Source organism: Brassica napus, chromosome A1 (assembly GCF_020379485.1).
Source record: "Brassica napus cultivar Da-Ae chromosome A1, Da-Ae, whole genome shotgun sequence".
NCBI classification, from domain to species: domain Eukaryota; kingdom Viridiplantae; phylum Streptophyta; class Magnoliopsida; order Brassicales; family Brassicaceae; genus Brassica; species Brassica napus.
In genome coordinates, this window is record NC_063434.1 from 13,209,853 (window position 1) to 13,237,612 (window position 27,760).

Sequence of the window (27,760 nt, forward strand, 5' to 3'; positions counted from 1 at the left end):
AATGGCAATGAGATTGAATTGGCATCTCCAGATTCTCCAATTACTCATCTTTGGTGAAGATAATCAATTGGTCATGTTGGCGTTTTTGGACTAAACTCGCTTAAATTGGTATTTCCACCTGCATATCTTCAAATTGAGGAGGACGGACATACATAATAATTAGTCACAAGAAAAAAAGAAACTACTCTCCCAAACAATGACGGCTAGGGCCTAGGGGCTTACACACATGCTTTAAAAATCTCTAGTCAGGATATGTTACAATCGACTTATCCGACCAAAAGTAATATGTACTAGCTTATACTACTGCTAAGTAAACTGGTCTTGTTTTGTTCTATACGAGCTTGGCCTATCGCCTGATTTTTTTGTTCACTAACAATTATTTTAATTAATAGAGAAAAGAGAAAGCTGGAAATCGATCGATATACCTCGCAACTATCTAAACCAGAGTGACTGAGCCAAAAGAGAAACACTTGGCGTGGACATACTTGATGGAACCACGACAAGGAGAAGGGTGTCTCAAAGATTGACCTGGTTTCTCTGGGTGTAGGCCAATCCGGCAAATCTTCTCCCACTCTTCGTATTCCATCTGGAAACGTACACGAAAGATTTTAGCCTTTTCAAAAGTTTGGATCTCTTGATTAACAAATTCAAACGAAAGATGCGAGAACTATATGATGTTAATATACTTATGTTACGCGTATGAAACGACGACCTTAAAACCCCGATTTACCCTAAGAAACTCTTTAAATAAACAATGCAAAACCCTAGTTTCGAAAAAAAAACATATACATATGTAGAAAGGAAATACATAAAAACTAGGTTAAGACATGCGCCTTGCGCGTGATGAACATTATATATATAAATTATTTTATATATTATACGTTTATAACATATTATAAAATAATAAATATATCTCTATAATATTATTTGAGAAGTCAGTTTCCTATGTGTCGCATTCACGTTAACTCTCACGATGGTTGATTACGTTGATACCCTTCATGAATTAAAAATATTATATTAAATATTATTCTTGATTTTTATTTAGTTTCCTTTTTAAAATTTTCCAAATAACATATATAATATAAAAGGAAACATTTATAAATTTTAAAAAGAAAATTTAAAAACGAAAATATATGTATAATAATATTTCATTAAAAAGGAAAATTTACAAAATAGTAACATTCCATTTAAAAACTAAATAACATAAAATATACTTTCTTTATATTTATATTTTCACAGATAATCTTGATATTAGAAAAATAAATATTATTTCTTATAAAACATAATTTTAAGCAGTACAAAAATATATCATTATATTTTCAAAGTAATATAAATATTATATATATATATTGTTTTAGATGATTACATAAAATAATTAATTAATATAAACTGTAGATGTTTTGTTGACTAAAAATAGTTAATAATTAGTATTATTAAAATATTATTTACATATTTAAGACAATAAATAATCTAAATGCAAACAAGAAAATTAATCAAAATTGTAATATATTTAGAAGAAAAAAATATTCCAATATACCCAAATGATAACTAAATGGACTGTAGAAACAACAAAATCGACTAGATATAACATATCAAAAATCATAAGTCTAATTAAATTAATATAATATTTATCTATATTATGCATAAAAATTATAAATTAATTTAAAATTAAAAGAAAATAGCAAATATTTATAAATATTTATATCCGTGCATGAGAACGGGAAAATCACCTAGTATTGAATAATTAAAAAATCATTATTTACTACTTATATAATTAAATTGGTGCGAACATATAAATAAATTGTATAAATCAAAAAAATATTTTTTCTATTTGATAAGATATATAATTAAATTTAAATGATAGTAACTTATATATGGTATATTTTATTAATATTTATTAGATGATGCTTTTTGCTCATTTTTTTTTGTCATTTGTATATGTTATAATAAAAAATTTAAATTAGTGATAACAAAATTTTCACTATGGGATTAATGATTTAAGTAATTTATAATATTTAAAAAAATTAAGTTGTCAATATTTTTTCAAATTTTTTATCAAAAAAATGTTCAAAGTAAATTTCCAAATTAAGATATTTATGTATTTTTATATGGCATATAGTTTAATTTAAAATGATACATATATGGGGAAATTACATGTTTACCATTTTCATGGTACCACTTTTCATTTTTACCACTACTAAGGAGACATTTTCAAAAATACCTTCTTCATTAAGGCTTATGCACTTGTTATTTAAATATATTATAAATCATTATTTAAATAAAAAATAAAATAAAAAAATAAAAAAATAAAAAAATAAAAAAATAAAAAAAAATAAAAAGTAAATTTTTTTTTTATGTTTTCGAATTATACTTTTTCAAATTCAAATTTTTTATAATTTTTTTTTGAAATTGTTTTTTTCGAATTTGTTTTTATTTTTTCAAATTTCTTTTTGAAAAACGAAAATTATGTTTGAAACTATTTTTTATAATTTTTTATATATTTTTAAGTATTTATTTATATATTTATTAGAATCCTAAATTTCGCATTCCAAAAACCCTATCCAACCCCTCAACTCTAAACCCTAAGTCTAGATTAATTAACCTTAAGGGTATAATTGTCTTTTATCCTTCATTAAAAGTGAGGGTAAAAGTGGCTAGTGTAAACATGAAAAGTGGTACTATGAATGTGCTATTTGTGGCAATTTTCCTACATATATTTATATATCTTTTATTTTTGATACTTATTAAATGAGACTTTCAACTTATATTATTTTTTAATTATTTGTATCATGTCATAACAAAAGTTTTAAATCATAGATCACAAAATTTGAATATGAAATTTTTAACAATTTTAGTAATTTATACTCGTTTTTAAAAATTCAAAATATAATATATATATATATATATATATATATAATTTTTTAAATTTTTATTATATGGTTACTATGATTATTTAATTTATTTTAATAGCTTAAAATTAAACAAATATAATTATAATACACACTTATTTTTATCAAATTTTTATTATTCAAAATCATTAATTATCATATATACTTTAGCCACATTAGGCAATTCCGTAATCTTATTTAAGGAAATAATGATGCATATTAATAATGTATTTATTAAAGTTTAATAAAAAGTTTATTATATATTTAGATGGACCAACCTATTTCTCTAAGGATTTTAAGAATCATTGTAGTGATGACACATGGCTACAAAAAAATGGTGCAATGCTTCTGAAATAATATATAGGGGATGGAAACGCTAATAGAAAACAAAAAATATAGAAAAATAAATATTTGTGTATTTCATATTAAGGTCGATTTTATTTATATAAAATAAGGTATTAAACAGTGTGTAATTTGTTTTAAAAAAAACAAGGAAGCTGAAGGATATATATTACAAACATGATCACACTAATTTTTGGGAAATTGCCACAAATACCACATTCATAGTACCATTTTTCATGTTTACACTAACCACTTTTACCGTCACTTTTAATGAATGATAAAATACAATTATACCCTTAGGGTTAACTAATCTAGAATTATGGTTTAGAGTTGAGGGGTGGGGTAGGGTTTTTGAAATGTGAAATTTATGATTCTAATAAATATATAAATAAATACTTAAAAATATATATAAAAAAAATTTAAAAATCGTTTCAAACATAATTTTCGTTTTTCAAAAAGAAATTTGAAAAAAAAAAAAAATTCGAAAAAAAATTCAAAAAAATGTTTTTTATAAAAAAGTTCGAATTTGAAAATGTATAATTCGAAAACATAAAAAAAAAATTTACACTTTTTTTATTTTTTATTTTATTTTTTATTTAAATAATAATTTATTATATATATAAATAACAAGGGCATAAGAGTCTTTTGCCACTTAATGAAGAAAGTATTTTTGAAAATGTCTCATTAGTAATGGTAAAAATGAAAAGTGGTATCATGAAAGTGGTAAATATGTAATTTCCCCCTAATTTTTCATGAAATGAAACTACGACGACAAAAAAAGGATATATACAATAGGAGACAAGCAATAAACATCGGAGACAATGTAGTGACGAAGTTTAATGGAGAATAATAATTTATTTTGGTCAAATATTTCTTAAATACGCTTATAAACTGTATTAGAAAATAAGAATCGAAATTATGCTAAACTATGTCAAATCAACTATAATATACAATGGTTTGTTGAACTTAAATACTTATTTTTTTTTTCAAGGGAACTTAAATAAATAAAATATAAAAAAAAATAAAGAAAACACATCTGTGAATCTCTTCTTAATTCTTACAAAAACTGATTGAATGAAAACATTATAAACCAGTTAAATTTCTTACCAATCACACACCGTTAGGATGATAAGCATATATACAAAAGAATATTTGCTTGTGATCTCGTAGACAAGAGAAAAAGTTAGACCTCTCATGAATGGGCTATATAACCTTTCAGGTCCATTAGTTCTTAACCCGTTAGTTGGTATGCCATGAACTTATGATGTTACACGTCCCTAACAGGGTTTTCAGTTTTGTAATGATGGTGTTGAATATTGTACAATTTAGTTAATTTACTGCTATACTTGTTTTTTTTTTCTAACAAATATCCCCTATATATTAATGTTGGAGTATTACAACATATTTTCGTAGCCACATGTCATTAATAGGTTGATTCTTAAAAAAATTTTAAAAATAAGTTGGTTCATATAAATATATATTATATTTTTTTATAAAACTAACAACCAAACTGATTCGTAGTTTACAAAAGAATATTCTCAATTTGTTTCTTAAATAAAAACTACGGAATTACGTAAAATAATTAATATATATATATATATATATGACAATTAATGATTATGAATAATACATATTTGATAACAATTTTTCTATCCTGTTTTTTTTTTAATTTATTTTTTTATTATTAAAAGAAATAAAACAATCACATTAAGCATATAATAAAAAATTGGGTTAATTTTTTGAATAACCAAATTTTGAATGAAAATTAAGAATATATCAATGATTTTGACATAATTAAGTTACTAACATTTTACTTCCATTTCATCTGGTTATGCCCTCGTTCTTTTCAAGTAGCAGGTAAAGAGGAAGAAAGCAGCTGACGTTACGATTGTATTTAATTTTCAACATCACTGGTCCGTATTTAATTTTCAACATCAGATCCAAATAGCAACCAAAATCAGCATATGTACAACGATAGATCCAGTCTGTGTTATATGATTCAAAATTGAAAAATTATGAGATCAGAGACATGGTTGTGGGAATAATTGATCTGAGAGGAAGAAAAAAGAAAAGAAATAGTAGATACGAGAGAAAATAATAAACGGTTGCATCGGTAGTTTTAAAGGGTATTTTGGCAAATAAGATAGAAAATGTATTGAATATCATGGTCAACTTATTTTTTAGCTAAACAGTAAATTATAATTTGTTTGGTAGTCATACAATGCAATTTCCCTAAAATTTAATATATTTCTATTTTGAATATTTTCAAATAAGAAATTACTTTTTAGATAAATATAAATACAGTAACAAACATTTTTATCATTATAATATCCAGTTTAATATTTTAAATATGTATATATATACACACATATATATATATATATATATATATATATATATATATATATATATATTTTTATTTGACAGTAAAATACAATCAAGTTTTTTTTTGACAAAATACACTCAAGTTAGTAATATTTATTTCAAAAATTATAATCAATTATTTTGATACCGTGGTTTGCTTCACTTTTATATATAATAATACATATAAGATTCTAACAAACATGTATATGTATAAATAGTAATGACAGTTTCAGATTATCTGTTTTAAAATATTTTTATTTATAATGAATAAGTTATTTCTTTTATATCGTGTAAAGCATTAATTTTAAGCAAAAATGTATAAAGAAAAAAAGCAATTTATTTAAATGAGACAGAAATAGATTTATTTTACTTATTATTTACAACACCACTTAATTCAATCCACCGTAGTGTTTTTAAAGATTTTTTTACTTATTTTTATTAAATTAAAATAAATATTAAGAGAAACTAAATAATTATAATTTAAAATATTACAATAACGCTACATCATATAATTTCTAAAATGAATATTAAAATAAATAGTTAGAATAATTGTGAAATTTTTATGAAAATAAATGCTACTTGCTACTTTTAGTTAAAATAAATTAAACATTTTAGAGTATATTTATTATTATAAGTTTATTTATTCATAAAAATCATATATTTTTCTTCATTTTATTAGAAAAATGACATACGAAACCGTAATGCAAACTTTATTTCCAACCTAAGATAATTCAAATAAGTTTATACATGATCAGTCTACAACTAATAATTTTCACATACAAATGGGGGTTGAACCAAGTGCTGAATATACATGCCCACACACTTAAAATCCCAAATTAGAGCAACCAAGCCACAATTAACCAACAAATTATGGATTACTGATTATTAAAAAAATACAATAAGAAAACTCACATACACCTCAAACATAATTCCTACAAACTCTAATATTATTTGAGACCATAAACGTCAACATACACTATTCATGCAAAACATTAAGATATCGACGTATTTCGTGGGTCTTATCTTATATTATACATTATTCATAATGAAAAAAAGATATTATCTTAGGTTACACATTTTCGTATATATTGCATAATGAAACAAAGATATTCTTAGTTTAGTAAAAAAACAAAGATATTATCTTACATTATACATTTTCATATGTTTTGAGTGGTGCACCGGAATATATAAATAGATAAATCGAGTACATTTAATCTAGCACAAGGGACATGGATGGATGTTAAAAACAAGAGTCAAAGAATGTACCAAATACCTTGTCAAAAAAAAGAATGTAACAAATACCAAAAACCTACTAAAAACAAGAAACAAGCAATAAAAAATAGAAGATCCAATAAATGGACCAGTGGTCGATCTACTCCTCTTAATCCCATAATATTTCCTTATTTGGGACATTTTATTTTTTAATGATAAAACATCTCTTTTACAATCACCCATTCGTTTGTCTTAATTCTTCCATATATTGTGTTTTTTTTTCGATTACGGAGGCTTCCCATATTCTAGGTTTTGACTTTTGTTTGCCTCTCAATCTAGTGTTAACCATTTTTTCTCTTTGTTCTTTTCTTTGTTTGATTTTAGTTGCATTCATCCAGTAATATAATGAAGTTGACATTAATCGATGTCGTCTCTTTGTATGAACTTACGTATTGAGGCTGGTGAGTATTCTTACAGAGGGTTGTATAGAAATTTGAAGAAAATAGCATTAATTAAAACCTCCGAAATAGTGAAATATTTAATTAGAATAACATAACTATAATAATAATAGCAATAATTAAAGAGGGGTGCATGAACTTTATCCTGTCACAGAGAACATGAGAATTTATCCGAATAAAAAGAGAGACTGGAGAGACATTATTTTTCTTTAAAAAGGAGCATTGAAGAAAAGATAATGCGAATTAATTCATATCTATCTTTTTTCATACATGAACAATATAATAATAAAAAGAGAGAAGATAGAAATGTGTCAGGAGAATACAGAGCACTTGTTCAATAAACTGTAAGATACTACAAGAAAGTGATCTATAAAACCTAATATCAAGGTTATAGTAATGCTCGAGTAGAGATAAGGATTTCATATATAATCATCAGAAACTATCAGCTGTAATCTTGGGACGTTTGTGCGGTTTCTTGGGTACTACTGTTATTTTAACGATTAAATATTTAGTTTTGTCGGCAATCGTGATTGATAGTAATGTAAATTGTGGTGTTAATAAGGAGCAACAAGAATAGATGATGCTTGGGACATGAACACAGCTGTATCACTACCTTGCCTTAGGAGGCAACCTACCCCAATCTTTTTATTCTCTTTTTTTTTTTGCCACGAACCCCAATCTTTTTTAGAATTTTATGCTATTTGCTTCGAAGATCCCAATGTTTGTTATTTTAAGACAGTGCCCACACTCAACGAAACAAAAGAGTCGGTAGTGATTACAATGTATTACAGCCTAGATTGCTATGAAATCTACTTTGTAAGTTTCATTCTGAAAAAAGGTTTCACATAACTGTGTTAATCGATCTATGTCGTAAACGGCTGTAAATAATCGACGCTAATATTTTTTTGTCTGATCAATTTATATTGAAGTTTTGTTGGTAAATATTGTAAAATTACTAAATCTTTGGACTTAATATATATATATATAATATGCATCATAAATTTTTAGAATCACTGACTATACAAAAATCTGAAATGATTTATAAGATTATTCATTATTCTGCAGTTATGTAAGTTACCAGTTGATTATCATAGTTATCAACAAATTGTTCATACAATATGTTCTGCTGGTCTGATAATAAATTTGGTTTTTAACAAAAACCAGATGATTAATATTAATTAAAGCATCGCAATATATTATACCGTATATCTACACGAAAAATATATAAGAAAATACCGGAAAGAAAACATAATATTTTAGCAAAATTATCTTGACAGTAGTAATTCTCCTGGTTGACTTTAGAACAATAAAAACAAGAACAAAAAAAACTCGGACTATAAAGTTATTTTATAAACTGAATGTCATTTTATGCATGTTAAAATTTTGATTGATAAATTTGGCCTTAAAAAGCTAGTTTCAATTTCCAAAGCTTTAAAAGCCGTGGAAACGACTTCACGGTTACATGATCCTACAGTTAGCAATTTAGCATTAACATTAACCAATTAAAAGTCAGATAAATAAATCAGAAATTGGCAAAAAAATAATCTTAATATTTTAGCAAAATTATCTGGACAGCCCTAACTCAGTTTTTCTTGTCAGAACCAAGCAAATATCGCTCTCGATTTTAACGGCATTTATCAAGCAGTAACGTAATGAATGACCTGGCCACGTTTCAGAAACCAGGTTCAGTAGTAAAATAAGAAAAATAAATTCACTGAGAGCCAAGAAAGAAAAAAGAAGTACGAGCAAGACTTCGAATCTTGGTTAAGAGATTTAGATTCGGTTGGAAGGAGAGTGTTTAATTCTTACAGTGACTTTGCGGAAGTAAAAAGGTGAAAAGGGGAAATACTAGCTGGTTTTTTCTTGTAAAATAGATAAAGTGAGGGCAGAGAAACGTCATCGTTTTCGTTGGTTTTCTAATTCTTACATGTTTCAGTGTCAACATAAGAGGGTAAACCCAAGTCCGAAGCAACTTACTGTGTCTGTCTATTTTGGTCTAATTATAGGGAGGATGAAGAACTCGGCGTTAATATAATTAACAGAAAAAGAAGTGGTTTTTCCAGTATGTGACAAGATAAAAAAACTGTGATTTTGTTACAATGCAGCCAGACACTAATATTGATTGAAGATAGTGAGGTTTGGACTTATGCCTTTTAAAGGAATTAGTCATTTATTAATTCTGTTGTTTTCTTTGTCAACGATTACTCTACGACCACATTAACTTTTTTACTCTATAATCACGTAAACTTGAGGAAAAAGGATATTTTTTTAACGAAGATCGCAATAAGTCCTCTGCCGATCGGCTTTGATAAGCGTGCCATATACCACCAACACACGACGCCAACTGAGATTCGATTATTATAGCTATTGTGTCCATTATAGACAGCATTCTTTCATAACATATATACACTCCTATACGGCTTTTACAAAAGTTCTCAGAAAAATATATACACTCCTATTATATAATAAGGCAGATGGATAAGACTTTTACAAAAGATCACGAAGAGATTTTAGAATGCATTGATCTTTTTAAATGTGAAGGATTTCTAACAAAAATATATATAAAATGTATATTTGAAGAAGTTCTAACAAAAAAAGAAAATACATATATATATATATATATATGTGTGAATAATTTACTTAAAATATTTACGTCTTCTTCAATTATATTTGAGAAAATTATAAATTTATAACATCATTCTAAGTTACTAACTATTTTATGCAAGACAATGCATCTCAAATTTTCACGCATAAAACATCATTGGATCCACGTACCAAATTTTAAAAGATTTTCTTGTATACGTTTAAAAGGAGCATACGAATTCAAGGTAATATTTCGCCGTCGCCTGAACAGATCCGGGAGAAGCAGATGGGTTCACTGGTTTCTGACATATTTCATGTGAACGTAGGGTATTTAACAATTATAGACAAAAAAAAATAATAGTATAAAGTTTTAGATAAACAAATAGGAAAATTTTAGTTAAAAAAAAACACAAATGGGAAAAGAAGACAACTACTCTCTTTCTCATTGTAGTTCAAAAAGTAATTATTAAAAGTATATAATATTCGGAACCGAGATAATTTATCTTAAAAAGTTTTACAAAGAAAAAATTGTAATTGTGGAAATAGGAAAACTCACGGTGACTTCCTGAATGGTGAGAGCGGTTTCATCTTTCATGCACCTTGATTTGTCCACAAGAGCCTTGTTCAGACGCGTGGGTCCGACATCCCACCGATTTTGACAGTGTATTTCGTTGGAAAGATTAGGACCGTTGTACTAACAAGTGAAAAATCTCTTCGTAAGTCGACCGTCAATATGAATGATAGTAAAGAAATGCACGTTTGTAGGTTTGGTTTGTGGTTTGCATAGTAAACTCCCTTCGAGCTTCAAGTCCAAGGTTGGCCAATAGACACTTATCCAAATATATAGAGATTGAAACTCTGAATTATCATCTTCTAGAGAGATGTATCCTTTGTCATATTTTGCTTGTTATGCATTTCAATTCACCATCGAATTTTTCTCCGGTTGTAACCGTCCAAATGGGATTTTAGTTTTTAATATAATCAGCTTTTCAAAAAAAGAGAAATGTGTTAAGAAAATCGCGATAAACTTAGAAAAAGAAAACTAAGTATTATATAAAAATAGATATGTCAATTTATTCATTACAAATTGATTTTAGATTAAAATCTCACCTAGCTTAATATGTTGTTTCTCATCATTGACGTTCAAAATTGACTAAAAAAGCATATTATTGAAAAACAAAGAATAATCTCTTATATACTATCGATTTGATTTGATCCAGCCGGAGAACATCAAGATATAATTATACCTACTGATTTGTTGCCAAAAAAAATTGTATGGAAGCATTACCGTAAATACTGTAAGTATTTCCTTTATTAAGTTAATTATAATTATATATATATATATATATAGTGAAACATCTATAAATTAATAATGTCGGGACTACACCAAAACTATAATTTTTTAATTAATATATAGAAATATTAATTTATCGATATACTAATTGAACCAAAAATTCAATTTGGGACTATAAAATTATATTATTTTATAGAGATTTTTAGTGTATATTAATTTATAGAATATTAATTTAAAGAGGTTATTCTGTTTATAGTTAAACAACATGCTACACACAAAATAAATATCCAATTTTCTAAAAAAAAAGAACGTTTTCAATATGGAAGCTTGGAAGCATATATCAAGGAAACATTTTCCAACAGCTATCTAGTATTAACACATATTTGTGTGTAAAAGTTTAGTAGCTAGGTAGAAGATAGAAGAAAAGGAAACAGTCCTTGTTGTCACATAGGGTGTATAATATGTATATAATAATTTACACATATCTTATATTATATAGTATGTAATAATAAGTTAAGTAAATAAGGATGGGTCACAAACTGCTATATATATCCTTCACTTCCTGTTATATTGCTGAATGTCTGATTGGCAGTAACAGTTTGCATTTTCACACATAACTCTCCATATCTATTCCATCATCACACCTCTTCTGTGATTCATCAGAGACACAAAATTTCAAGCTTTGTCAGATTCTTCTTCTTCTTTCTCCATACCTCACCAGCTTCTCCATATATCTCTCAAATAAAAAAAAACAAACCCTATAAATTCCAGACTAAAAAAAGAAGATAATGGATAACTCCGACATGCTAATGAACATGATGATGCAGCAAATGGAGAAGCTTCCTGATCACTTCTCTAACCCAAACCCTAACCCTAATTCCCATAACATCATGATGCTCTCCGAATCCAACACTCACCCTTTTTTCTTCAACCCCAACCATATTCATCTCCCACTACTTGACCCAACCATCACTCACCATCACCACCAACCCGGTTTAAATTTCCGGTATGCACCTTCCACTTCATCATCTCTCCCGGACAAAAGAGGTGGAGGAGGAGGCGACAACGCTAACATGGCGGCAATGCGAGAGATGATCTTTCGCATAGCCGTGATGCAACCGATACATATTGATCCGGAATCTGTGAAGCCACCAAAGAGGAAGAACGTGAGGATCTCTAAAGATCCACAGAGCGTGGCGGCTCGACATCGGCGGGAGAGGATAAGCGAACGCATTCGGATTCTTCAACGTCTTGTTCCCGGCGGGACCAAGATGGATACTGCTTCGATGCTCGATGAGGCTATCCATTACGTTAAGTTTCTCAAGAAACAGGTGCAGTCGCTTGAGGAGCATGCGGTGGTTAACGGCGGAGGAGTGGCGTCAGCACCGGCTTGTGTTGGTGGAGGATATGGTGGAAAAAGTTGTGGGACTATGCGGTCTGATCATCACCAGATGCTTGGAAATACACAGATTCTTAGGTGATCACTTTTTAAATGTATTAGTTATTAATATGGAGAGGAAAACAAAAATTCTCGGTAACAAGTGAAATTTAATATTATGAGTGTTATCTTTTATAAACGTATTTAATTTTCCTGGTTTTAATAATGTCTAGGACGTTTTTTTAAGACAGACCATTTTAGTGTAAAACTAATTATAGTAATATTCAATTATCATTGCAAAATGAAGCAAACTTTGATTACCACTAACCAGTGAGACATATTCAGCTTTCAGCAGGTCTGATAGGGGTACATGCCGGTGAAACACTGGTCTTGACAACTAAAAATTTTAGAAACTTTTTCATATAAAATTCCTAAATTGTGAAAAAAGAAAATTTTACTGAAATTCTTAAAAAAAATATTTCAAGTTTCCAAAATCTCAGCTTCGGCCATGGCTTTATTAGTCTTTATGTGTTGAATACTTCTTCATGTTTTTCTAATGTAACAACAGTGTAAATTGTAATGTATGCCATATTCATATCGTATTGTTGTAGTTCATTGCATATAGGTCTACGATTTTGGGCAACTTGACAAGAATATTTTTGGAATAGCCTAAATGATACTCCCTCTGTTCCTTAATGCTACATATTCTAGAGAAAAAAATTGTTTCAAAACGATCAATTTTTTTCGTTTCCTATGCATATTTTATTAATTAATTGCAAACTTTAAAAAACTTAATTGCTCTAGTTGAATTTTTATTGGTTTAAAATTATGGAAAAAATGATAAACATAAAAAAATATGTAAGTTTTCTAAGTTAACAAACTACAAAGGCATATTGTATTGGCATCTTTATCACTGGCTTGCTGTATATATAAACAACTTTTATTTTCTTAGTAAAGGTCTATTAAACAATTGGATCCCTGATTTTTTTTTCTAGCCTCTTTATTATAGATGGATTTCTCGGAACTTGAATCTACTACATTCATTATAGAAGATGGAACAAACCAGGCATCATAACTTTAAGAAGTATTTTATACAAAAGTATTTATACTATAACCAAACCAAGTTTGGACCAGAAAGAGCAGTATATATCGCTATATGTTATGGTGCCACAAGGTAAGCCTAAGTAAAGAACCATTTCACAGAAAAGCCCATTAAGCTCAAAAACCAATATTACCATAGGATTGTGCACAACAGTACGTCAGTACCCATCGTAAAAAAGACTCGAACCTTATAATGATTTCAAATGGGGTATATCTATATTATTAAAGTTGAAGTACACATTGAGATTGTTTGGCAATATGGATAGTAGATAAAAAAATACTACTGTTTGGAAACATGGATAGTAGTAAGTTAAGAAAAAAATAATGGGCTTATACTACTAAAAATTGGAAGTCCATTACATTATATTAAAAAGTAATGGGTCTATGTTATTTGATATATAATATATTCAAATCAAAATAATAATTTAAATTGATTTATATCAAAAATTCATTCAAATATATATATATATATATATATATATATTCAAAATTTGATTTTTACTAACATATTTTCTAATAACTATTATAAAAATATTTTCAATATATATAAGAAAAATACAATACAAAGCCCAATTTCAAACACCAACTTAAATTATGGTTTTTATATTTCACATTATTTTAAAATATAATCTATGTGATTATTATTAATTATAAGAAAACTTATTTGATGGTACGTATAAAATACGATTAATTAGATGATAACACATATTTTGTAACTTATGATGACACATATAGGATATATATATATATATATATATATATAATAGTGATTAGGGGTGGACGTTCGGGTTCGTTTTCGGGTCTTTTTGAGATTTCATGTTCAATTCAGATCTTTGAAGATTTGGTTCGGATTTGGATAACCAATTTAAATAGGTTTGGTTTAAATATTTGGATAGAGAATTAATAATTATTTAAGTATTTTTGGAGTTTTGAGTATATTTTAACTATTTAAGATATTTATCTCTTTCTTATTATTTGAGGAGCATTATAGATAACTAACCTTTAGCTCATGTATTATTTTCAAAATTGCCATTTCCTATGTGGCAGCACCACAAGCTCTCTCACACCCTATTTTCAAAAACCCTTTGTTAACTAGACTAATTACAATAATTGCCATTGCTTACCATTAATCAATAGGTTATAACTTTAATATACTATAAACATTTTCATTACAGTGACAAACAAAAAATTGACGTCATGTTTAATACGTTGTCTTTAATGACAAACGAAAACGTTTTCGTTATTTCATATACTTCCACATGCCAATACTACAATTATATTATATGCTTTTGAATATACACACGACCACGTTTGTACGTATATGCTCAAAAGAGGTCGAATTTGCGACCAGAAATTTACACACGACCATGTTTGTAAGTATTGGAAATAATATATGCAATAACAATATAAAACATTTTTTATCCTGCGTGGGATGGGATGAAATTAATAATAGTTGTGCCTATAACTTTAATATACTTTTTACCAAAAAAAAAAACTTTAATATACTTCTTATATGATAATATAAACTATACTTCTTATAAATTATGTCTGCATGGTGCTTTACGCTCTACGTTAGTCGTGACTATAATTATATTATATGTATATACATTTTGTATGTGCACATGATATATCGTAATTAAGATTTTAACGCCAGCTTTCATAATGCAAATAATGGCGGAGCAAATTGCTCATGATTCAAACGTGATTTGCAAAGACAAAATTGATTAATGATTATTAAAAAGGAAACTTCTAATAACTTTGATATATTTTTAAAATACAAATTTGGTAACATGGTGGTAATAATATTTGAATATGCGAGGTCATTATTTGCGATCACTTTTTGGTAATAATATAATGTCGATTATGGTTACAAAAATGGAAACGAGGACTTGACTTTTGTATATAAGGAAGTTAGATTATAGATTCAAATTATTGTAATCAATTAATAATCATGAATTTTCTTGAATTTGTTATTGCGATTGATAAAAGAAAGTTTGATTTAACTATTTACGAAATCATGGTAAGTTGTGATTACGATTGGAGCGCAAGTTATGTGAAATCAAATACAGTAGAACCTCTATAATTAATACTCGATAAATTAATAATTTTTATAAATTAATAAATTTTTCCGGTCCCAATTTAGGCCGGTGTAAAATATGACACAAATCGATAAAATAATAAGATAATAATATTTTTAAAACTTCCATGTAAATATGTAGTCCTATTAAAATCATAAATTTATATAAGTACAAAATAAACATTATATTATTCATTTTATATTCACAATGAAAATATCTTTATTTTTCTTAACATTTTAATATATTTTGATAATATTTAGTAAAATTATATCGAAAACCATTTAACAATCATATAAAACATAAAAATATACACCAAATAAGATAATAAAACAATATGAAAGTCAAAATTCTAAAATTTGAATAATGTACATACGATAAAATCAAATATTTTCGTGTTTTAAACATATTAAAAATAGAAAAAAAATTTAAATAAGGAAACTTTTATAAATTAATATCAATTAATATCTCTATAAATTAATAAAATTTCAAAATTCTAACATTATTAATTTATAAAGGTTTTACTGTATGTAATATTCTTTAATCACAGCCATTATTTTGAATCTATATGACCAGACGACCGATGCTTTTTCAATATAAATATACGTCTTCTACAATTCAGAAAATTCACCACACCTTTTTTCTCGACTTTGCTCATATCAAAACATTCTCTCTTGCAAACAAATGGATAGCCTTAATTCTGTTTCTAATTTGAAACCTTTCAAGACAATGTAGAAAGTGAGAGTGAATATTATTCTATTGTAGAAGCAATATTCTGCTATTGGTCTACTCACTCCGCGCAGGGCGCGGGTTATCACCTAGTGTTTGATTATTTGTATATATTTTCAACCATTTAAGCGAACTTAAAAGTTTACATCATATATATAAGTATTTAAGCGAACTTAAAAATTTACATCATATTTTCAAGCATTTAAGCGAACTTAGAAGTTTACATCATATTTTCAAGCATTTAAGCGAACTTAAAAGCTTACATCATAAATTTCAGTATTTACGTTTGATTATTTGTATATATTTACATCATATATATTCTGGATGTTTTTATATATATTAAATCAAAAAATAATTAATATATATAAGTATATAAATCTATTTTGGATACCCAAAATACTTCGATTCGGATCGGATTAGATTTCAGTTCTTCAATACCAAAATTTTGAATAATTCGGATATTTAATCAATTCAGATTCGGATTTAGTACTACTTATTCGGATTGAGATCGGTTCAATTCTTCGAATTCGAGTTTTTTGCCCAACTTTAAATAGTGACATAAAAATCAAATAGCATCATATTTTTTTTTAAAATATACCCGCACGCCCGTGCGGGTCAAAATCTAGTTTTTTTTATTATAGCAAATGGCATATATTTGTATATCAAATCTGCACTGATTGATTTCCTACCAAAAAAAAAAAATCTGCACTGATTGAAACATGTAACTAGTAGCGTGTGTTGATATAATACCATTACTGTATTTATACCTAAGAAGGAGAAACCAAATGAGATGTCACAATTTCGGCCAATTAGCCTTTGTAATGTAGTTACAAAATAATATCTAAGGTCCTATGTCAAAGATTGAAGAGATTATTACCGGATTGAATTTTTGATACCACATATAATGTTTTGATAGCACAAGAAATGTTTCATGTTCTGCGCACGAACTTCGGGGAAAAAGAGAAGCGAATGGCGATAAAAACTGACATGAGTAAGGCTCTTGATAGGTTGGAGTGAAAATTTATCAGTGCGGTTATGAAGAAGATGGGGTTCTCAGATATATGGATTGAATGGATAATGCGATGTGTATCATCGATGAAATACCATGTCTTATTCAATAGTCAGCCAAGAGAAAATATAACTCCAAAACGGGTTTGCGACAAGGAGATCTTTTATCTCCTTTCATATTTATTTTATGCATGGGAGTACTCGTAAGCCTTCTAAATCATGATGAGAATCAAGGAAAAATAACGGGGATGCGTGTTTCACGCGCTAGCCCTCCGATATCATACCTTCTCTTGCTGATGATAGCCTGTTTTTCTGCAAGGCGGAGCCACGTGAATGCGATGAAATCATAAAAACATTTAGGATCTATGGAAAAGCTTCTGGACAATGCATTAATTTTGAAAAATCTTCCTTAGTCTTTGGTAAGAGAATACATGGACATGTCAATGATACTTTAAAAACTTCAACTGGAATTGTAAATGAGAGAGAAATGGGTTCCTATCTTAGAGTATGACTGAATGACCTTTTTGGAGTAAATATTTTGGAGTAAATTTGTTTTGCTCTCTATTCAGCTTTATTATTACCAATGAAGTTAAATGCAGCAGAAGTATATTTCAGCTGAATATAGCTGGAAAAGGTGAAAAACCTCCCACTTACCTTAACAAGAAGAAAATGCTACGTGATCTCCAACTTTTCTCTGTTCATTTCCGTTTATTTATTTATTTTTATTTCACCAATTTGCTCTATTTATTATTTTACTTTTCCTCTCATTCCATCCATTTTATTTACTCCAAATTTAGCTATTTTCTACCAATCACACACTTAGTATCCATGAAGATATTAGTGGTTCAAAGATAAAGTTCTTTGCCTTCCTGAAGGAACGACTACAAAACCGTATTAATGGTTGGACAGGAAGATGGCTATTAAGGATTAGAAAGAAGATGCTTATAAAGTCTATACTATTGGCTCTACCTACGTATGTAATGTCAACCATCCTTCTACCTTGACAGACTTACGGGAATTTAACTAGTGTCATTGCACAGTTCTAGTAGAGTTCAAACCTTCTTAAAAGAGGAATTCACTGGGTAAAGTAGAAGAAACTCTGCAAATCAAAGACGAAAGAAGAATATGATTCATGAATTTAACCTCAAATTATTTTGGAAGCAGTTATGGCGATTAGTGCAATTTCTTGATTTCTTACTAGCAAAAGTTTTGAGAGGACGGGGTATAAATACTCATTGGGAACATTAGGTGAAGTACTTGTACAATCATATTTAAACTCGTCCCCGACACCAATGAGTGATCTGATGATTGAAAACTTCACCCAAGAACGATATCTCTGTCATCTTCTCAAACTGCAGCCAACTCTACATCTCATCTTCTGAAAGAAAACCTCTTAGTTGATCCTTTCTCCGGTTCAATGCCATTATCAGCTCCTTGCAATCATTCTCCATGTTTATTTGTTGATATCTTCTGTATTCACGCCTAGGCTTGGGCGTTCGGGTCTTTGGGTCGGGTTCGGGCCGGTTCTTTTCGGGTTCGGATTTTTCGGGTCTTAAATATTTAGACCCAATAGGTACTTAGAAAATTTTGGTTCGGGTTCCTGTCAGTTTTTTCGGGTCCGGGTTGGTTCGGGTTTATAATTAAAATACCCGTAATTTTTCAGTTTCATATCGGGTTCAGGTATTCACTACAAGAAAACAGCGGTATTCTGACGGACGTTCCGACGGAAAATGAATTCCTCGGAATATACCGAGGAATTTCCGAGCAAATTCCGAGGAAACACAAAATTTGGTTTCCTTGGAATTTCCTCGGAATATACCGACGGAATTCCGAGGAAATTTCATTCCGTCGGAATATTCTTATGGAATACCGAGGAAAATTGTATTCTTCGGAAAAAACCGATGAATTCCGAGGAAATATTATAGACGTTAGAGAGCCGTTGGAGAGCCGTTGGGGGATTTTAAAAATTCCGAGGAAATTCCGACGAAATAGCCGTTGGCATCGGAATTCCGTCGGAATTTCCTCGGTCTGTCGGCAGGATTTCAACTATAAATACAAGCACCCCTCTTCCTCTTCATTCACTCCATATCTTCATCCTTCCTCTCACTCTTTTTACACACGAATTTGATTCATAAAAAACATGTATTCTTCAAATTATTTTCGTTCTTGGATCGATCGACCTCATTTGGATCCGAACACGAGATTGCTTACGGAAGAATACCAACGAGGTGTAACCGAATTCATGGGGTTAGTTCACCGACAACCGGAAGCAAAAACAGGTATGTTAAGATGTCCTTGCTCTAATTGTAAAAATAAAAAGGTTATTAAAGAGTGGGATGTTTGGACTCATCTATATTTGAGTGGGTTTACACGAAGTTACAAAATTTGGTATCATCATGGGGAAACTGATTATGAACATGGTAGTACTAGCGAACCTCAGCCAGCGGTTAGATTAGAAGAACCAATTAGAACGAATGTAGATTATGGTGTAGGTACCGAGCAGATGGTAAATGATCATTTTAGAGGGGAAGATTTACCCAATGCCGAAGCTAGGAGATTTTATGATATGTTGGATGCTGGAAAGCAACCATTGTACGAAGGTTGCAGAGATGGTCATTCAGCTTTATCATCTGCTACAAGATTGATGGGCATTAAGACGGATTATAATTTGGCTGAAGACTGTGTGGATGCGATTGCTGATTATGTAAAAGGTATTCTACCCGAAGATAATGTAGCTCCTGGCTCATACTACGAGGTTCAGAAACTCGTAGCTGGTCTTGGTTTATCGTATCAGGTAATAGATGTATGCAGAGACAACTGCATGATTTATTGGAGGGCGGATGAACAGCGGGTTTCATGCAAATTTTGTGGGAAGCCTCGTTATAAAGATACGAGTGGAAGAGTTCTAGTGCCATATAAAAGGATGTGGTATTTGCCTTTGACGGAAAGGTTGCAGAGGCTGTATCTGTCTGAACGCACAGCGCAACCAATGAGATGGCATGCGGAGCACTCAACAGATGGTGAGATCAGACATCCTTCAGATGCAAAAGCGTGGAAGCATTTCCAATCAAAGTATCCCGACTTTGCGTATGAGAGAAGAAATGTCTACCTTGGATTATGTACTGATGGTTTCAGCCCGTTTGGCAAGAGTGGAAGACAGTATTCTCTATGGCCAGTCATTCTTACACCATACAACCTACCCCCAAACTTGTGCTTGCGACAAGAGTTTTTGTTTCTCTCGATTCTCGTTCCCGGACCAGAGCATCCTAAGAGATCACTTGATGTGTTTCTTCAGCCACTTATATATGAGTTGCAACAACTATGGGCTCAAGGTGCTGAAACATACGATGTTTCGTATAAAGAAAACTTTCAAATGCGGGCAGTACTAATGTGGACAATAAGTGATTTTCCAGCATATGGTATGTTATCTGGATGGACAACGCATGGAAGGCTATCATGTCCATATTGTCAAGATAACACTGATGCTTTCCAACTAAAACACAGAAGGAAAACATGTTGGTTTGACTGTCACAGGAGATTTCTACCACCAGATCATCCATATCGTAGAAGTAGGAATTTGTTTACGAAGAACAAGAGGGTGTTTGACAGTCCACCTCCGGAAATTCGTGGAAAAGATTTGAAGACACAACTTAGAGATTTTGGTGCAGAAAGGACACCAGACGTTGGTGGACATGAGCGTTTTCCGGTAGATGGTGTTGGAAACCTACATAACTGGCACAAAAAAAAGTATTTTCTGGGATCTGCCATACTGGGAGGATCATCTACTAAGGCATAATTTAGATGTCATGCATATTGAGAAGAACTTTTTTGACAATCTCATGAACACGATCCTTAATGTTTAAGGTAAAACAAAGGATAATTTGAAGTCAAGACTGGATTTAGTCGATATATGTGCTCGTTCAGAACTTCATGTTGATGAGAATGGTAGGGCTCCTTTTCCCATATACCGACTTGATGCAGCGGAAAAGGATGCGTTCTTTGATTGGATTTCAAACGATGTGGAATTTCCAGACGGTTACGCATCTAATTTGCATAACTGTATCGACAGAAAGGAAGAAAAGTTTACTGGCTTGAAAAGCCATGATTGCCATGTAATGATGCAGCGCCTCCTTCCGTTTGCCTTCAAGGAACTATTACCACGAAATGTTCATGAAGCAATTGCAGGGATAAGTGGTTTCTTCCGCGATTTATGCATAAGATCAGTGACTCTTGAAGGTATTGAAAATTTGAAGGCTAACATAGCCGTGATTCAGTGCAACCTTGAGAAGATATTTCCTCCCTCATTTTTTGATGTTATGGAGCATCTTGTTATTCACCTGGTAAGAGAATTGGAACTTGGTGGTCCTGTGCAGTATAGATGGATGTATCTGTATGAGCGGTATATGTTCCATTTGAAGAAGATGGTGAAAAATTTAAGTAGGGTGGAAGGTTCTATAGTCGCACAGATGATCAATGAAGAAACTTCAAACTTTGCCGAGTACTACTTTCCAGCAGAAGTCCAGACCAAAAACAGAAGACCTGCTCGGCATGATGATAGAGGCGAACGGGCAACATATCATTGGAAGGTTCCAGACATTTTCACAGACGTTGGAGGACTTAGCGGAAAACCAAAGGACCGTCGACTTACTGATCAGGAGCGCAGTCATTTGCAAACATATTTACTCACCAACTGCGAAGATGTTCTTCAATATGAGAGGATTTTCATGGCAGAAAAGCGGTTCGAATATAGATACGCCACAGAGGACGAACTAGAAGAAATGAAGCAGAGAGAATTTGGTGGATGGATGTTTACTTATGTGAGTGCTGGTTTGGCCAGAGGTGAAACATTTGACGATTGGATACGCGAGATGGTCGTTGGACCAAACTTTGTTGTGAAGTCATATCCGAGATTTTGTACTCGAGGATATGCATTCACAACTCAGAAGAGGAGACGTTCGAGTACGACTTATGATGCTGGTGTTTGTTCTGCATCAGGAGATGATGTATACTACGGACACATACATGAGATTTTGGAAATCAAGTATTTGGGCATGGTTGGATTGCGCTGTACTGTTTTCTATTGTGATTGGCACGACAACACTCCAGATCGAGGTGTGAGAACAGATGCATTTGGTGTTACATCAGTAAATTCGAGACGGAAGCTGCAATATTATGATCCTTTCATTCTTGCTTCTCAGGCCGATCAGGTTTGTTATATCAAGTACCCCCGGGTAAGGAACAGAGATGATCCATGGGTTACTGTTACAAGACTCAACCCGAGAGGCCGAGTTCAGGGAAGTTCTGAGCTGGAAGACCCACTACAACCAAGCACATCCGGCAACTTAAATGCAGCAGAAGATTTAGGTGGAGTTGGCCTTGTAGTCGATTTAACCGTCTTCGGAGAGGAAGCCGCCGTTCACGTAGAGGATGAACCAGTGATTGGAGAGTTTCACCAAGATCCAGATTCAGATTCATCTGGTGATGACGACTCGGAAACAGACTAGCGTCGACCTTTTTTTTTTTTTTTTTTTAAATATAAATACCGAGGAAATTCCGAGGGCAGATAGGTTTTCCTCGGAATTTCCTCGGAATAGATCTTGTCGATTTAGGGATTTGATTATACATTCCTTTTCCTCGGAATTTCCTCGGAATTTTCCGAGGAAATTCCGACGAAGATAGGTTTTTCCTCGGAATTCCCTCGGAAAATTCCGAGGAAATTCCGAGGAACTAGGGGTTTTAAACCGGTCTTCCCTATCTCACTAAGTATCCACATGGACATGGTCAAACATGGTAATCAAACTTTTATTTTTTTCCTTAAAATTTGATTGATTATTAATAATTTGTTCTTTTTATTAGGTTCAACCGATCCGGGAACGGGATCAGCGCATGGATCAACCGTATGATGTACTCGGCCCTCGACAAGGGACATCCGACTTTCACTCACTTCCCTCCCGAGAAGCAGCATCTGTGGTTTCGTCAGTTTGCGGTAAGTATTCAAATTTTTTACTTATATTTTTTATTTATTAAAACTATTTTTTGTGATTATTAAACTATTTTTTATATTTATTAAACATTTTAAATATTATTAAAACTATTTTTTTAATTATTAAACTATTTTTTATTTATTAAAACTTTTTTTTGTGATTATTAAACTATTTTCTATATTTATCAAACATTTTAAATATTATTAAAACTATTTTTTTAATTATTAAACTATTTTTTATTTATTAAAACTTTTTTTGTAATTATTAAACTATTTATATTTTTGTGTTTAAAAACTATTTTTAAATTATTTCAGCAAGAATTCAACTGGAATTCCGATGATACGCTCTCTATCTATCACCATTTTGTCCATAAAGTTATGGACAACTATGGGAAGCAGATGTACGAGTGGAAGAAGAAGTGGGAAGTAAACAAGGTAGTTTTTAATTTATTAACAATTTTTAATTTATTAAACTATTTTTTAAATTATTAAACTTTTTTTTTAAAATTAAAAGGTCCCAAAGTTGATGAACGGGACGGTCTGGATAAGGAAGAGACGAAAGAAACTTCTTCCACCAACTCCAACAACTGCAGGAGCGACCGTAAAGGGAAGGGCATCTACAAGCATAACTTGGGTGCCCAATCTATTGCCACTCTCGCGGATCGCATGGTAAGTTCAACCGCTTTTTCTTCAATTATTTAAGTTTCAGAATTTTATTTTTTGTGCATTTTTTCAAATTTATAATGTTTGTTTAATTTATTTTTTTTCAAGGCGGAAGAAAATGAGGGCGAGCCGGTTGATGATCTCGCCCTAATGAAAAGGGCGTATACCAACAAGAAGACCGGCCAGATTGATGATGGTCTTGTGAGGGACGTGGTCGACCTGGTCCAAACTCAGGTGTATGACGAAGTGTCTCAGCTTCAAACCGATGATGACGATTCGACGGCTTCGACCAACTTGTCCCAGGTTCGAATCAACGAAATCGTTGAATCAGTAAGTTTTTTTTTTTAAAGTTCAATTTATTTATTTCTTGATTTTTATTTTATCATCAATTTATATTATCTAAATTTGGTTATTTATTTTTCAGTCGGTTCCAAAGAAGAAGGGACGTTTGGTCGGTTTGGGTCGTCGCTCCCGGTCGGCTGCTCCTTCTTCTGCACCACCGCCATATGTTGATCCAGAAGTTCTTACGGCTCAGCTGAAGGACAAGGATGATCGGATATCTGCGTTGGAGACCCAGATGGCAGCTCAAAACCCAGAAGAGGCTGAACGAGCAGATGATGGAGATGATGAAGAGGATGTACCCGAACGAGGTGTTCCCGAACATTCAAGACCCGTAGTTTTTTTTTTTTTTTACCAAAAACACGGAATGTTTTATTTAACTTTGAATATTATCTACTATGTTTTAATGTTTTATGTTTTATTCAATTTTAATTTTAATTTTAAATTTTTGAATTTAAATTTAAAAAATTTTAATTTTTTTTAAAAAAATAAACTTTTAAAAATTTTTTTTTTTCGAAATTCCGAGGGAATCCTGTTCCTCGGAAAATTCCGAGGGACATGAGTTCCTCGGAATTTTCCGAGGGAATGCGATCCCTCGGAATTTTCCGAGGGATCGATGTTCCTCGGAATTTTCCGAGGGAGAGGCGTTCCTCGGAATTTTCCGAGGAACATATTTTCCTCGGAATTTTCCGATAAACATTCCGAGGAATATTTCGTCGAAACTTCCGAGGATTGGACCATCGGAATTCCCTCGGTATATTCCGAGGAACCTTCCGACGAACTTTGTGTCCTCGGAGTTTCCTCGGAATTCCGTCGGAAATTTCCGACGGAATTCCGAGGAAATATGAATTTCCGAGGAGATATTTCCGAGGACTTTTTTCGTCGGTATGTCCTCGGATAGCGTTATTCCGACGACATACCGACGATTTTTTCCCTCAGTATGCCGATGTTTTCTTGTAGTGATTAAAGATCTAAAAAAGACTTGACATACTCAATTCCATCAAATTTAGTTGATATTTGTCATATATATCTAAATTTTTTTACAAAATAACTTAAATGAAACTATTAATAATTAAAATAAAACATTTTTAAACTCTAAATTTTGCATTTTAAAGCTTCATATTATTTAAAAAACGTTACAAAATAATAGCAAATATTGTTAGCAAAAAATATTTCAACTAAATCATAAAATAACATATATAAAATAGAACACAAAAACATCATAGTTTTAGATATACATGTTTTTAAGTCGGATACAAATCGGTTCTTATCGAATCGGGTCGGTTCCTTTCGGGTCTGGATCTATTCGGGTCGGTTCCTTTCGGTTTCAAGTCTATTCGGATAAAAAAATTTAGACCAAAAAAATACTTGTAAATTTTTGTTCCGGTTCAGATTTTTGGGTCCATGTTAAAATACCTAGGCCTATTCACGCCATTTCAATAGTTCCGAGGCTTCTCCATGAATATTTATTTTCCGAATGTTATTAAATACTTCGTTATTTATTTCATTTTCATCAGGCCAACTAGGAAATATCAAATCACTTCTCTCATCACGTGCATTAACTACGCTTTATAACTACGCTTAATATAAAATATTCATGTATATATAGATAGGAAGTTGCGCCATATGGCACAAAATCAACCGTCACAAGCTACGTACATGCTCTGTATCTTACCAGTTACAAGAGCTCCAATATCGCATTTTTCCATTCTTGCATCCTAAAGAAAAAGGAAACTTTTAACCCTAATCCAAAGTTCGTATCTCTATAAAAGGAAACCTTGGGTGACACTTCTCTCAGAAACCCTATAAAAAAACTCATATACTTTGTTCTTCCCAAGAGTCTCAGAGATTCGCTTCAATGGAGTGGGTTCGTGGAGAAACAATTGGATACGGAACGTTTTCAACTGTCAGCCTAGCGACGCCGTCAGATTCCGGCGGTTTCCCGCCTCTTATGGCAGTGAAATCGGCGGACTCTTACGGCGCCACCTCCCTCGTAAACGAGAAGTCGGTGTTGGATTCACTCGGAGACTGCCCTGAGATCGTACGCTGTTACGGCGAGGATCAAACGGTTGAGAAAGGAGAGAAGTTGCATAACTTGCTATTGGAGTATGCTTGGAGAGGAAGCTTAGCGACGCAACTAATGAAACTAAACGGCGAGGGTTTACCGGAATCCACCGTGCGCCGCCACACAGGATCCTTGCTCAGAGGATTACGTCACATCCACTCGAGAGGGTTCGCTCACTGCGATATAAAACTCGGGAATATTCTGTTATTCGACGACGGCGCCGTTAAGATTGCGGATTTCGGTTTGGCGAGAGATTTAACGGTGTCAAAAGAAGGCGTGGAGATCAGAGGGACGCCGTTGTATATGGCGCCTGAATCCGTTAACGATAACGTGTACGGAACAGCTGCTGACGTGTGGGCGTTAGGATGCGCCGTAGTGGAGATGTCTAGCGGAAAAACGGCGTGGAGTGTTGAAGAAGGGTTGAACTTCATGTCGCTTTTGATACGAATCGGTGTCGGGGACGAGTTGCCGAAGGTTCCAGAGGACTTGTCGGAAGAAGGAAAAGACTTCTTGTCGAAGTGTTTCGTTAAAGATCCCGAGGAAAGATGGACGGCCGAGATGCTTTTAAACCATCCTTTCGTAGCCGTCGATTGTGAAGACAATGGTCAACGGGAAGACTTATTTGTGGAGGTGAAAGAAAAAGTATCAACGTCGCCGAGATGCCCGTTTGAATTTTCCGATTGGGAACCTATCGCGTCGGAATCAGTCATGCAATATCAGCCGTTGGATTCTCCGGTGGAGAGATTTGAGAGCCTGGTTAGTGAATCGATCCCTAATTGGTCCATCGCACAAGGCTGGGTCACCGTACGGTGACGGGAGTGATAGAGAAACAGGGGAAAATAGAGTTGTTGACAAAGGCTAGGTTATTTTTGTTACACCTAGTTGGATCCAAATTCAACGATTCTTATTCAATTTATTAACATGTAATGTGTTTGTTAATATGAACAATTCATTGTAGTCTTAACGTATCATTGATGTTTTTTGTTACTATTCTATCAAGAATTAAGTCAAGAAATCAAAGAGCTCGTTAATACATATATCATAGTCAAAATCTCAATGTAATTAGTCATCAAACCTTACGACTATATCTTATGGAATGCGAGCAATAAGATGAAGTTAAACAGTAGGGAATCCGATATTCAACGCTGAGTATGGACTTGTTGTCACAAGATACTAAGACAAGATTCTTACATCTTCGTGTCTTCTTGTGTGCTGTGCGGTACCAGGAAGTTTCTGACTATGAACTAGTGAGCATGAACCAAGCAGGTTTGGGCTTTG

General features: G+C 31.6%; 2 protein-coding genes across 2 annotated transcripts; both read left to right on the forward strand.

The window, feature by feature from the left end:
• The first annotated feature begins 11,701 nt into the window (after window positions 1–11,701).
• Window positions 11,702–12,813, forward strand: LOC106351726 (transcription factor HEC2). Its single transcript, XM_013791482.3, has one exon. The coding sequence runs from the start codon at window positions 11,930–11,932 to the stop codon at window positions 12,620–12,622; it is 693 nt and encodes a 230-aa protein (XP_013646936.1). The 5' UTR covers window positions 11,702–11,929; the 3' UTR covers window positions 12,623–12,813.
• A 12,879-nt stretch (window positions 12,814–25,692) lies between these two features.
• On the forward strand, window positions 25,693–27,760 carry LOC106351727 (mitogen-activated protein kinase kinase kinase 20). Its single transcript, XM_013791483.3, has one exon. The coding sequence runs from the start codon at window positions 26,276–26,278 to the stop codon at window positions 27,293–27,295; it is 1,020 nt and encodes a 339-aa protein (XP_013646937.1). The 5' UTR covers window positions 25,693–26,275; the 3' UTR covers window positions 27,296–27,760.